Source organism: Camelina sativa, chromosome 9, assembly GCF_000633955.1.
Source record: "Camelina sativa cultivar DH55 chromosome 9, Cs, whole genome shotgun sequence".
In the NCBI taxonomy this organism is placed as follows: Eukaryota; Viridiplantae; Streptophyta; class Magnoliopsida; order Brassicales; family Brassicaceae; genus Camelina; species Camelina sativa.
In genome coordinates this window covers 30,944,992-30,956,724 of record NC_025693.1, presented here as the reverse complement: position 1 = coordinate 30,956,724, position 11,733 = coordinate 30,944,992, and the positions used below count along the sequence as shown (strand labels likewise).

Sequence of the window (11,733 nt, the reverse complement as noted above, 5' to 3'; positions counted from 1 at the left end):
ATTTTAGATAAGTGCATGAGATATGCAGATTCGTCTTCTAGTTCTTCCCCAAGTCTTGGAGCGGCTGTCTCTTTGATGTTCTTGGAGCTGTTACGTTAAGATTATGCACAATCTTCAAGTTTGGTGCATTCTCTTTCATGTCATGCCTTTTAGGCTTCACTTGTGTTCTGTAAATCAAGCTTGGTTCTCTTCTCACTTGCATCTCGGATATCGCGCCTGTTTCATCAATGTTTAAATAATCCTTTCTAATCTCAGGAGTAGCTTCTCTCCTGATCATTTCCAAATCTGCAGCAATTATAAAAAGAAACAAAAATTTAGGGGTTAGTCATTGTTTTAGCTGTTTTGCCATTTTTGCTGGATACAGGAGACATAACATTTGTAAGAAATCTAACCTTTTTCATTCATGTTATTCTGAACAGTAAATTCATCAGGGGTCAGAGAGATTGTTTTCTCTGAGAATGGATTGAGTAGAAGCAGTAATTAGTCAAGAGTATCCCAATATAGTAAGTAATACCTAGAAATTGCTTAGATGTAGAAAATAAATTTACCAAAGGCAGTAGCAACAGGACCAGCTGCTTTATCTTCATCCTCCGTTCCAACTAAGATGCATGTCTTTCCAGTGACATTGACATAGGAGCCACCTGAAGAATTCAACAGGAAATTTCCCTCGAAGCCTTTTTGAATGTTCTTTGTTAGCTCATCTGCTTCATTAATGTCTACAAATGATTGGAAAGAATATAACTATTTTCCACTTATGTATGCCTCGAGGAACAGAGCATGTGATACTGAAAAGTAAGAGTGTTAATGTGATTACTAACCTGTTATTGCCAATTCTTCCAGCGCATCACTTATCTGATTCTGATTGTCTGTGGAAGGACCAGATTCTTCTGCGTTTCAGGGGTGAAGAAAGAGATATGAAATTTAAACTCAACTGATAGAATGATATAAGCATAATAACTTCAGACAAAGGGGTTAACTTATGATAGAGTTATATAAGCATACTAATATGATTTTAGATTATATTGGCTGTCGAAATTTTTGCATAAGAAGTTGCTCACCAGACACCATGGAACAGGTTCCAGCACCTTCAAGGTCGTGGGAAATCTCGTCAACTGTCTCGGAGTTACCTTTGGCTGGTAACGCAACATACGAGCTAAAGGAAACATTTCTTTCTGCTTCCATGATTGTCTCTGCCTCTNTTGTTTTCTCTGAGAATGGATTGAGTAGAAGCAGTAATTAGTCAAGAGTATCCCAATATAGTAAGTAATACCTAGAAATTGCTTAGATGTAGAAAATAAATTTACCAAAGGCAGTAGCAACAGGACCAGCTGCTTTATCTTCATCCTCCGTTCCAACTAAGATGCATGTCTTTCCAGTGACATTGACATAGGAGCCACCTGAAGAATTCAACAGGAAATTTCCCTCGAAGCCTTTTTGAATGTTCTTTGTTAGCTCATCTGCTTCATTAATGTCTACAAATGATTGGAAAGAATATAACTATTTTCCACTTATGTATGCCTCGAGGAACAGAGCATGTGATACTGAAAAGTAAGAGTGTTAATGTGATTACTAACCTGTTATTGCCAATTCTTCCAGCGCATCACTTATCTGATTCTGATTGTCTGTGGAAGGACCAGATTCTTCTGCGTTTCAGGGGTGAAGAAAGAGATATGAAATTTAAACTCAACTGATAGAATGATATAAGCATAATAACTTCAGACAAAGGGGTTAACTTATGATAGAGTTATATAAGCATACTAATATGATTTTAGATTATATTGGCTGTCGAAATTTTTGCATAAGAAGTTGCTCACCAGACACCATGGAACAGGTTCCAGCACCTTCAAGGTCGTGGGAAATCTCGTCAACTGTCTCGGAGTTACCTTTGGCTGGTAACGCAACATACGAGCTAAAGGAAACATTTCTTTCTGCTTCCATGATTGTCTCTGCCTCTTCAATCTCAAAATCAAAAAGATTTAACGAGTCAACATGTGAAAAATGCTCTCTGCTTTTCTTTGACCCTTGTGTAGTATCTAGACCTGCAACATCCTCTACCTGAGAACCTTTTGGCATCAACTCTGCGCCTGCAGTTTCTATCCCAGCACTAGAGTCATTGCTGTAAACAAATTTGGATGCGATACTACTGCTTGAGTCAGCAATGGTATTTTCTCTGAAATCCGAAGCTGCAAGAAGACTTTCCTGAACCACACTGTCGTCCACCACCGTTTGTTCTTTCTTACCAGCACTGTATGGTTCAAAGTTCAGTAGAAGTTGTCGTCTCTCTGGAGAAATGAAAACAAAAGACTCTTCGCAAGTGGTAGCTGTATAATCTCTTATGTTTTTTGTTCCATCTAGTTCGGAGTCTCCAAACGGCATGTGCATCTCTAGGTTAAAGGACGTGTTAGATTCACCCAACATATCCACATCGTTGTTTTCTCTGTTTTTTTTTTCAGCTTCATCTGGTTCAGACTCTCCCATAAGAAACTGGCCTTCAGCACCAGTGAGAACATCAGACACAGCATGAGACATAGCACTTATGGTGTCTCCTTTTACCCCTTCATCTGCTTCAAGATGTTTCTCGGCACTAGTGAAAATGCCAGAGTCAACTCGCAATTCCACATGCTTATTTTTCTTCACTTTTTGCAGCGTCGTTCAATCCTGAGTTTTCTGGAACATCATACCCATCATGATACTCTGCACCTGCTTTTTCTCCAGTCTTTACTGCTTCCTTTTGTTCAGATCCTCCGTACAGGAGTTGTCTCTCCACGCTTGTAAAAAAACCTGACTTGTCAGCACTATTGATTCCTTGCCATCCACTTAGTTCAGAATTTGATAAAGGTTGATCACTGTGTGGCCCAGTGGACACTTCAGATTTCTCATACAACTGCACAACCTCTTTTCCTTCACTTTCTCTAGCTTTATAATGTCCAACAGATCCAGCAAGCTCATATCTCTCCAGGTCAGTGAAAACAACATAATCTTCATAAAACTCCATAGGTTTGTTCCCTCCACCTGATACATAATTTCCCAAGTGAGTATGTGTATCCAGGCTACAAGTGCCAGAATCACGTTGAAGCTCTACAGTCCTATTATCTTCATTCATTCCAGATCGATCTCCTTTAAAGTCTTCCACAGTGAATTTTCTTTCTGAAATAGTAGCAATGCCAGACTCGCCATGAAGCTCAACAACTCTATTTTCGCCTTGCGACATCAAGTGTCTCTCGGTGGTATTGATGACATCAAATTCATCAGGAAAGTTGGTAGATGTATGCTCCTCATCTATCCCAGCATCCCTCAGAGTTGAAACTTGTTTAGGAGTTGTGAAAATAACAGCATGAGACTCTCCTACTTCATCGTTTTGTTCTGTCACTGATTCAGCTGCAAGCGCCTTTCCCTTTTCCCTGCTTTTTTCAGCTTCATCTGGTTCAGACTCTCCCATCAGACGAAAGTGGCCCTCGGCAGCAGTGAGAAGATCAGAGACAACATGAGACTTAGCAGTTATATTATCTCCTTTTATCTCTTCATCTGTTTCAAGATGTTTCTCGGCACTAGTGAAAATGCCAGAGTCAACTCGCAATTTCACAGACTTATTAACTTCACCTTCTGCAGCGTCGTCCAATTCTGAGTTTTCTGGAAAGGGATGTTTAACTGGAACATTTGGAACAACATACCCATCATGAAACTCTGCACCCACTATTTCTCCAATCATTACTGCTTCCTTTTGTTCAGATCCTCCGTAAACTAGTTGTCTCTCCGCGCTTGTAAAAAGACATGACTTGTCAGCACTATTGATTCCTTGCCATCCTGTTTCGCTTAGTTCAGAATCGGCTGAAGGTTGATCATTCTGTAGCCCAGTGGATTTTTCAGATTCGTCTTCCTTTCCGGCCTCATCTATCTCAGCATCCCCCAGCGTTGAAACTTCTTTAGGAGTTGTGAAAACAACAGCATGAGACTCTCCTACTTCATCATTGTGTTCGGTCATTGATTCAGCTGCAAGCGCCTTTCCCTTTTCCCTGCTTTGTTCCATCAACATCAACTTCCTTTCTGGGGTAGTGAATATAACTAACTCATCAAAGGCGCTAGACTCGTTATTTCTAGGTAGAGCTAGGGACAGAACTTCTGTGTTGTCTTCCTCAAAACCCTTTGAAACGTTATTTTCCTCAAGAGAATGACAAGTGAAATCAGTTGACGAGCATCTTCTCAGCTCTAACGCATTAAGTTTGCAACCTCTTTCAAAAGAACTATTCTTAGTGTTGTATCCAGAGAAGTTTCCATCAAGATTTTCTGCTTGTATTGTCTTCTTTAAGGAACCTGTCTCACCATCTTTGCCTGATTGAATCTCGTTCTGACATTCAAATGAAAGTTCCAGGATTGCTGTGATTAAATGTCAGAGAGAAACATGGATTAGTAAATAATTAGTTAAGCAGAAAATTAAAAACTAAGTCAAAATGATTAACACGTATATACCCTTTTCTTCTGCTAATTTAGCTACAAAGCTGTGCTCCTTCAGTTCGCATGTAGGAGTGGAAATAAGGATTTCATTCTTGGTGTTGATTACTTCCTTAGCAATAACTGTTGAAGAAATATCCTTCACAACAATATGGGCAGTACGATCGCCTAACTCAGCTTCCGGGTTGCTCACTGCTAACAGTACTGAAGTAGTAGGTGGTGTGGTTTCAACAAATAGCGATGATGATTCCTCTTTTTCCTTAATTGCAGCCATCAGAACTGTATCTTGCTCATGTTTCTCTTCACATTCCATAAATTCAGAATGCAACTCTTGAGTGTTTCCTCCCTGTGAAATATCAACTGAACTTTCCAGGGTAGTTTCTAAAACATTCTCAGAAATCATAACAGAAACTGCAGCTTTGGTTTCAGATGTACAAGGTGTGCCCTCAATTCTTTGCTCATCATCTTTGTTTAAGTGAGTCTCTTTGCAACATTCAGTTGATTCCAGGATTGCTGTGATTCAATGTTTAAAAAGACACAGATCAGAAATAATTAGTTCGAGAAAAATACAAGAATAGTTCAAAGCAAATGAATAAAAGAACATACCTTCAATTTTGGCTAACTTAGAGATAGAGCTATGCTCCTTAAGCTCAGATCTAGGAGTGTAAATGGTGTCTTCCTTGGTTTTAAAATTTTCCTCGGTGATAATTGTCGAAACAATATCCTTGTCAATGATAAGGCTGGTAGGCACGCCTAGGTCTGCTTTTGGATTGCTTATTGGTAATTGTGTTGAAGCAAGAGACATAGTCTTTTCCCCAGATAGATAACAACCAGTGCTGCTGTTATCGTGACGTGTTTTTACTTCTGACCGCTCAACAAGAGACTTAGACAGTGATGATGCTTCCCCTCTACCCTTCTTAGTCACCGCCATCAGAAATGTTTTCTGCTCATGTTCTCCTTCTAGAAGTACAGAATCCAACTCTTGCGTGCATCTTGCCAGTGAATAACCTGAAACTTTCAGTGCAGAATCCAAATCGTTCTTAGAAATCATAACAGGTTCTGCAGCTTTGGTTTCAGATGTAGAAGGTGAGTGCTCCTCAGTCATTCCTTGTTGCGTATCTTTTACCAGTTCTTGATTCACTGTCTTCATTGTGTTGGAAGAGCCAATAACTTCCACACAATTACCAGCACTAAGACAACTGACCTTAGTAATCTCCGTTTCTTGTTGTGAACTGTTGTTTACAGTGTAGTATTCAAAAACGTTTCCATGTAAATTTGCTGCTTGTACGTCCTTCTCTGAGGAACTTTTCTCATCAGCTTTGCTTGGGTGAATCTCTTTCCAACATTCAGCTGAATTTTCCAGGATTGCTGTGATTAAGCATTAGAAAGAAACAAAACTTAGTAAATAAATAGTTAGGAACAAAACTGAAAATAATTCAGATCAAATGAAGCAAACGTACCTTCTAGAGAGGTCTGCTCCTTAAGCTCAGACATAGGAGTGCAAATAAGGATTTCATCCTTGGTTTTGGTATTATCCTCAACAGCTGTTGAAGCAGTCTCCTTAACAAATATATGGCCAGTAGGGACGACTAGCTCAGCTTTAGAATTGCTTAATGAATAATGCACTGAAGCAGGTGATAAACGATCGCTAAGGAGTACAGAGCATGATGATCCTTCCTTTTCGTTCTCCTTAACCGCAGCAATCAAAATTGTGTCTCGCTCAAGTTTCTCTTCACGTTTATCTTCCAAAAGTTCAGAATTCAACTCTTGAGTGTTTATTCTTTGAGAACTTTCAACTGCTTTATCCGGTGTAGAATCCAACACATTCTCAGTAATCATAACAGATTCTGCAGCATTGGTGTCAGATGGAAAAGTTGAGTTCTCGATCATTCCTTGTGACTTCTCCTTAACACATTTTTGATTTATTACCTCTGACCTCTTGGAAAGGCCTCTAGATCCCACATTAGTGCCGCCTGCTTCTTCTTGCTCGAGATGAGCGTACTGATCCAAAAGTTTTCTTGGCGTCTGATTGTCCTGAGCTGATCTATCCTTCTTCTTTTCAAGAGTTTCCCCTGTCTTCTTTTCAACTAGATTCCCTTCAACCACTATTGGATTCTCAAATGAATCATCCCTCGCAGAGTTCTCAAATGAATCATCATTCACATTTGACTTCTTCGCATTATCAACAGAGGCTCCATCTTTTTCACTGGCAATAACTGAGCAAGGCTTCGGTGACGTACTCAATGCTTGACCTAGCGTATTAGCTAATGTAGTGTGCGTCAAACTTCGCAGAAGATTTTTATCCTCACTACCATTTCCAAAAGTTTTCTTTGGTTGTTTATCACCCTTTTGCGCTTGGCCATCATCTACTAGGAGTTTACTAAGACGCTTTTCACGTTGCTTAAACTGATTTGGAGCCTTTTTTACTCCGAGGTGATCAAGCTTCACAGCCTTAACGGGCTGCTTATCCATCAGTACACCAATGTTGTTGCAACCTCGTTTTGAACGCCGAGGAACCTTTTCAACTTTAGAAGCATCCTGGACTTTCATCCTACAGTAATCTTCAGTTGCCTGAACCTCACAATCTATTGAAAGCTCCTTTGTTTGATTTTTGACAATCTCTCCTTCTTGACTAGTAACCACCGTAGAACTAGGTTTGAGCCTTGTTGACCTTCTCTGATCCTCAAGGGTATTAGCCTGCACCATAGATACCAACTCCTTCACATTATTCTTGACAAGCTCATCTTCTTTATCATCGATATCTACAAGCAATTTTGACCGCTTAGCAGGTAACAAGGTTCCTGCCTTTGATGCTAGCCGTGTACACCGTCTCCCAACCTTTTCTAACTTGAAACCATCTTGATCACTTCCAGAGATATCAGCCTCGTACTCAAACTGTGCCAAAGCCATCAACTCGGTTCCTTTACACTCTTCCTGAATACCACCACCAGATCCAATTCGTTTCGACGGCCTTGGGACCTTGGGAGCCTCATTTTCTTTATCTCCAACAACTGCTTTCCCCTTAGCCACAATCCGCGTTGAACGCCTTAGCTCAATTCCACTTTCTCCAACATTATCAATCCCTTCGCTACGCGTTCGAACATCCTTCCCCTTCAGAGAACGAGTGAATTCAAAAACTTCATTCTCAGGACTGAATCTTACTTTCTTAACAACTACATCAGCTTCATCAGAATCATCTGACAAAACTATCGGTTCCGTACAAGTTTCCTTCTACAGTAAACACACACACACACATACAAACAAAATCAACCGACGGTTCCTAAAGATAAAAAAAAAAAACATTTACAAGAAATTAGGATCGATGTGGTTTACCTCGAAAAGAGATGCGAGTCTTCTCGCCATCTCGGTATTCTTAAGGTTCGCAGGGATTCCATTTTTTTTGCATAAAGCTTGCAAACGCTTCCTTTTCATTGCATTGAAATCCATTTCTCAAGATCAAAACAATTCGAAGATTTGTTTCTCTCTCACCATGAATCACTTTCAACACCGCAGAGTGTTAGATTTATAACAGAATCGGTGAATCTGAGTTTTGGGAATCTGAGAGTATTGGGAATCGAAGAAGTACTGTAATTTGGGAATCGGAATCGTCCCTGAAATGTTTGTTTTGAGTTTAAAATTTGAATTTGGCAACCCCCCGCTCTCTTGAATCACGCGCTCGGCTTGTGTTACGTGAGTTTTACTCGCTTGTGTTTAAGCCGTCCGATGCGAAAGATGGAGAGTAGGTGTACTTACTCGCGGAAGCGTATAGAAGAAGAACCGCTTCTTGGGCCGATACAATAGGCCCATTTAATTAAGTCCAATAATAATTTTGAAATTGAAACTAAACCTTCCAAGAGAAGAAGAGTGTTTTCAGCGGGAACTGAAACGAATGATCTAAGCCGTTGATTTCTTATCTTCTAAAACACTAAACAAAGCTGAGATTTTTCAAAAAACCTGAATTGAGTGTGTTTTCGTGTTCGTGGATCTAACAATGATAAGATCATCATCACCTGGATTTGCAATTCACCCTTGCTTTCGATCCAATCCATTGGTCAATTTCCCGGTGCAAATCGGGTCACGGCGGAGGAACTTCTCCAGAATCGGATCGGAGAATAGCGGCGACGGTTTCGATGCAGTGGCTTATGAGTCTGAGAGGTTGAGTCTCGACGCGGCGGCGATGGATAATATGGCGGAGACGGCGAAAAAGGAACTGGATTCGGATCCAGATAGTAGTGGTGACGACCCGAAAGCGTGGAAATGGATAATCCGAAAGAAGATGTGGGATTTAATGGAAGCTAGGAACTACGCTGTGAGACCTAGACCTGTTCATCACCGAATCCCTAATTTCGTCGGTGCATCGGCTGCTGCAGGAAAAGTTTGAGAATTTTTTTTACCTCCCTTCTTCATTGATAAGTTAGTTATTGCCTGTTAGATCGTGGGCTTCCAACTCAAAACCAATTGGCAATGAGTGGAGAGGCCCATATCTTATATATACAACTTAAGATCCTACTCAACTTTCAATGTGGGATATTGTATCCCTAATACGCCCCCTCGAGATGATGGTTTCTTTAAGCATCAATCTCGGTATGTTCGGGCATGAATCGGCGGACCAACTATTGGGTCGGGCCAATTATGGATTGGGTTGAGTATGTGCGGACCGGGCTCTGATACCATGTTAGATAGTGGGCTTCCAACTCAAAACCAATTGGCAATGAGTGGAGAGGCCCATATCTTATATATACAACTTAAGATCCTACTCAACTTTCAATGTGGGATATTGTATCCCTAATACGCCCCCTCGAGATGATGGTTTCTTTAAGCATCAATCTCGGTATGTTCGGGCATGAATCGGCGGACCAACTATTGGGTCGGGCCAATTATGGATTGGGTTGAGTATGTGCGGACCGGGCTCTGATACCATGTTAGATAGTGGGCTTCCAACTCAAAACCAATTGGCAATGAGTGGAGAGGCCCATATCTTATATATACAACTTAAGATCCTACTCAACTTTCAATGTGGGATATTGTATCCCTAATATTGCCTTTTGTTAGTAATAGTGAGTGTGCCTAAATTTGAGTTCTTGGTGCAGTTAGCTGAGCTTGACGCTTTTCGTAAGGCTATGGTCGTAAAGGTTAATCCTGATTCCCCTCAAAAGCAAATCAGGTTTCTTACACTTTCTGGTTAGTTATATATTATCTATGGTTCAATCATATTGCAATCTCTTTTGTCGCAAAGGTGTTGAGTTGTTACAGTGTTTTTTGTTCTGTAATTGTAGGTGAAAAGAAGTTGTTGACTCCTCAACCTAGGCTAAGAACAGGATTCTTCTCTGTACTAGAATCCGATTTCTTGAAACCTGAAACGATCAATGAGGCTTGCACCTCTGTAGGAGTAGCTAAATATGGAAGAGCGATTGGTCTTGATGAGAAAATCAAGGTTGATCTCATCGTCGTTGGCTCTGTTGCGGTTAACCCACAAACAGGTGCTCGATTAGGGAAGGGAGAGGTGAGAGATTGCTACAAAATTCAATTTCAATTTCAATTGAAGCAAGTATATACAAATATGAGCTCCTCATTATGTGTTTTTAGGGTTTTGCTGAACTTGAATATGGGATGTTGCGTTACATGGGAGCCATTGATGATTCCACACCCGTTGTTACAACCGGTATAGATATAATTAAGTACCAACTTTGGAGAGAACCTTCTATTGTTTTTTTGTTGTTATTTATCATTACATGATTCATGAAGTGTTTACTTGTTTTGCAGTACATGATTGTCAGCTCGTGGATGATATACCCCTCGAGAAACTGGCGATTCACGATGTTCCCGTGGATATCATATGCACTCCTACTCGAGTCATTTTCACAAATACACCAATACCAAAACCTCAAGGTCTTGATTTCCGTATGAACCTCAAGATTTCATGCAACTTGTCGTCAAGCTGGACTGTTTGCATGATGATTCAGTGATTCTCCTTTCTCCATTTGTTCATGAGAGAGCTGATGGTTTTATTATTTTTTTTGCAGGAATCTATTGGGACAAACTGTCACCGGAGAAGCTACAGCAGATTCGAATACTAAGAGAGCTAAAAAAACGATTGGAAAAGAAGACTGGCCGTAAACTTCCGACAGGACCATCTGAGAAATTACCTCCTACGGCTGAGCGAAAACGCCGGTAATTTAACGGCTTCTAGTTTTTGGCCAATTGGTTTTAGTTCGGTTTTTACCGGTTTGCTTTCGGTAACTCTTTTATACGATAAAACAAAATATGTATATTATTATGTAATTGACTAGTGAAAGTAAACAAAAATACGCAATATATAATTGTTGAGTTCACTTCTATCCATTATCCAAACACATCTCAAACCATCGTAGCAATATTATATGATCATACATAATTTGTTCTTATATAATTTTATCATACATTACTTTACTTACTAATAAAAGAAGGTCATTGACACTCAATTATTTTATCAAAAAAAAAAACAACAACCTCAATCGATTCAGCTTTTCAAAGCCACAATTATGAAACCTCAAAGCTTTTCCACTTCGTCTTCTTCAAAACTCTAATTTAATGGCCACTACCTCCAAGTCATTAACAATCTCAAAAATCAAACCTATATAATCATTCTCCTTGCCGACCGACCATACATACATTTCAAAAAAACTCCACAGAGCCACTAAAATCTAAACCAGTAAAAAAAAAAAAAAAGAAGTGCAACACCCTCCCCAGCCATTCACCTTTTAGATTTTTGATGCCATTGATGGAGATCCACACATTCATTTCGTAACACAATAAAAAAGACAGAAATGTTGGTTTTGACTAACATATCTGCAGTTGTTCACGAATGCAGGTTCTTCGTTCTTTATTCGTTAAATTGATAACTTTTTCTCCTAAGTAATCAATTTTTAAATCAAGGTATACACTACTAAAGGTAGAGCACGTTTGGTCATTTGTTACTATTATTGATTCACAGTAATTTCAGGCAGATGAGGATATGAGTTTTATTACACATGTCACATGTGGAGCTGCGTGAAAGAATAAGAAAGCAACATGTTCGTACCTTGGAGGCTAAGAGCCAAGATTGAATTGGAAGACATACTCGAATTCATTTTCCCCCGTATACAAGTATATCTTCTCAACATATTTTCCAAAAAAAAAAAAACTAAACTAAACTAAATTGTAAACCCAACAAATTGTGATGACAGGGTCTACACAAAACCTTTTATGTAGTTGTGTTTAGATCTAAATATTGATTATCAGAATACAAAAACATAAATACAATAA

At 39.6% G+C, this 11,733-nt stretch overlaps 3 protein-coding genes across 3 annotated transcripts; 1 reads left to right on the top strand and 2 right to left on the bottom strand.

Annotated features, from left to right (window-relative positions):
- On the bottom strand, positions 7–2,628 carry LOC104713341. Its single transcript, XM_010430436.1, has 5 exons — positions 1,815–2,628; positions 1,575–1,643; positions 1,305–1,472; positions 393–452; positions 7–285 (listed from the first exon to the last, which is right to left on the bottom strand). Exons 1-5 carry the CDS (start codon positions 2,527–2,529, stop codon positions 38–40), a joined length of 1,260 nt encoding a protein of 419 aa, XP_010428738.1. The 5' UTR covers positions 2,530–2,628; the 3' UTR covers positions 7–37.
- On the bottom strand, positions 2,615–8,162 carry LOC104713342. Its single transcript, XM_010430437.2, has 5 exons — positions 7,783–8,162; positions 5,910–7,680; positions 5,056–5,817; positions 4,468–4,962; positions 2,615–4,374 (listed from the first exon to the last, which is right to left on the bottom strand). Exons 1-5 carry the CDS (start codon positions 7,894–7,896, stop codon positions 2,624–2,626), a joined length of 4,893 nt encoding a protein of 1,630 aa, XP_010428739.1. The 5' UTR covers positions 7,897–8,162; the 3' UTR covers positions 2,615–2,623.
- Positions 8,356–10,787, top strand: LOC104713339 (5-formyltetrahydrofolate cyclo-ligase-like protein COG0212). Its single transcript, XM_010430435.1, has 6 exons — positions 8,356–8,824; positions 9,540–9,630; positions 9,726–9,952; positions 10,036–10,111; positions 10,213–10,338; positions 10,473–10,787. Exons 1-6 carry the CDS (start codon positions 8,441–8,443, stop codon positions 10,622–10,624), a joined length of 1,056 nt encoding a protein of 351 aa, XP_010428737.1. The 5' UTR covers positions 8,356–8,440; the 3' UTR covers positions 10,625–10,787.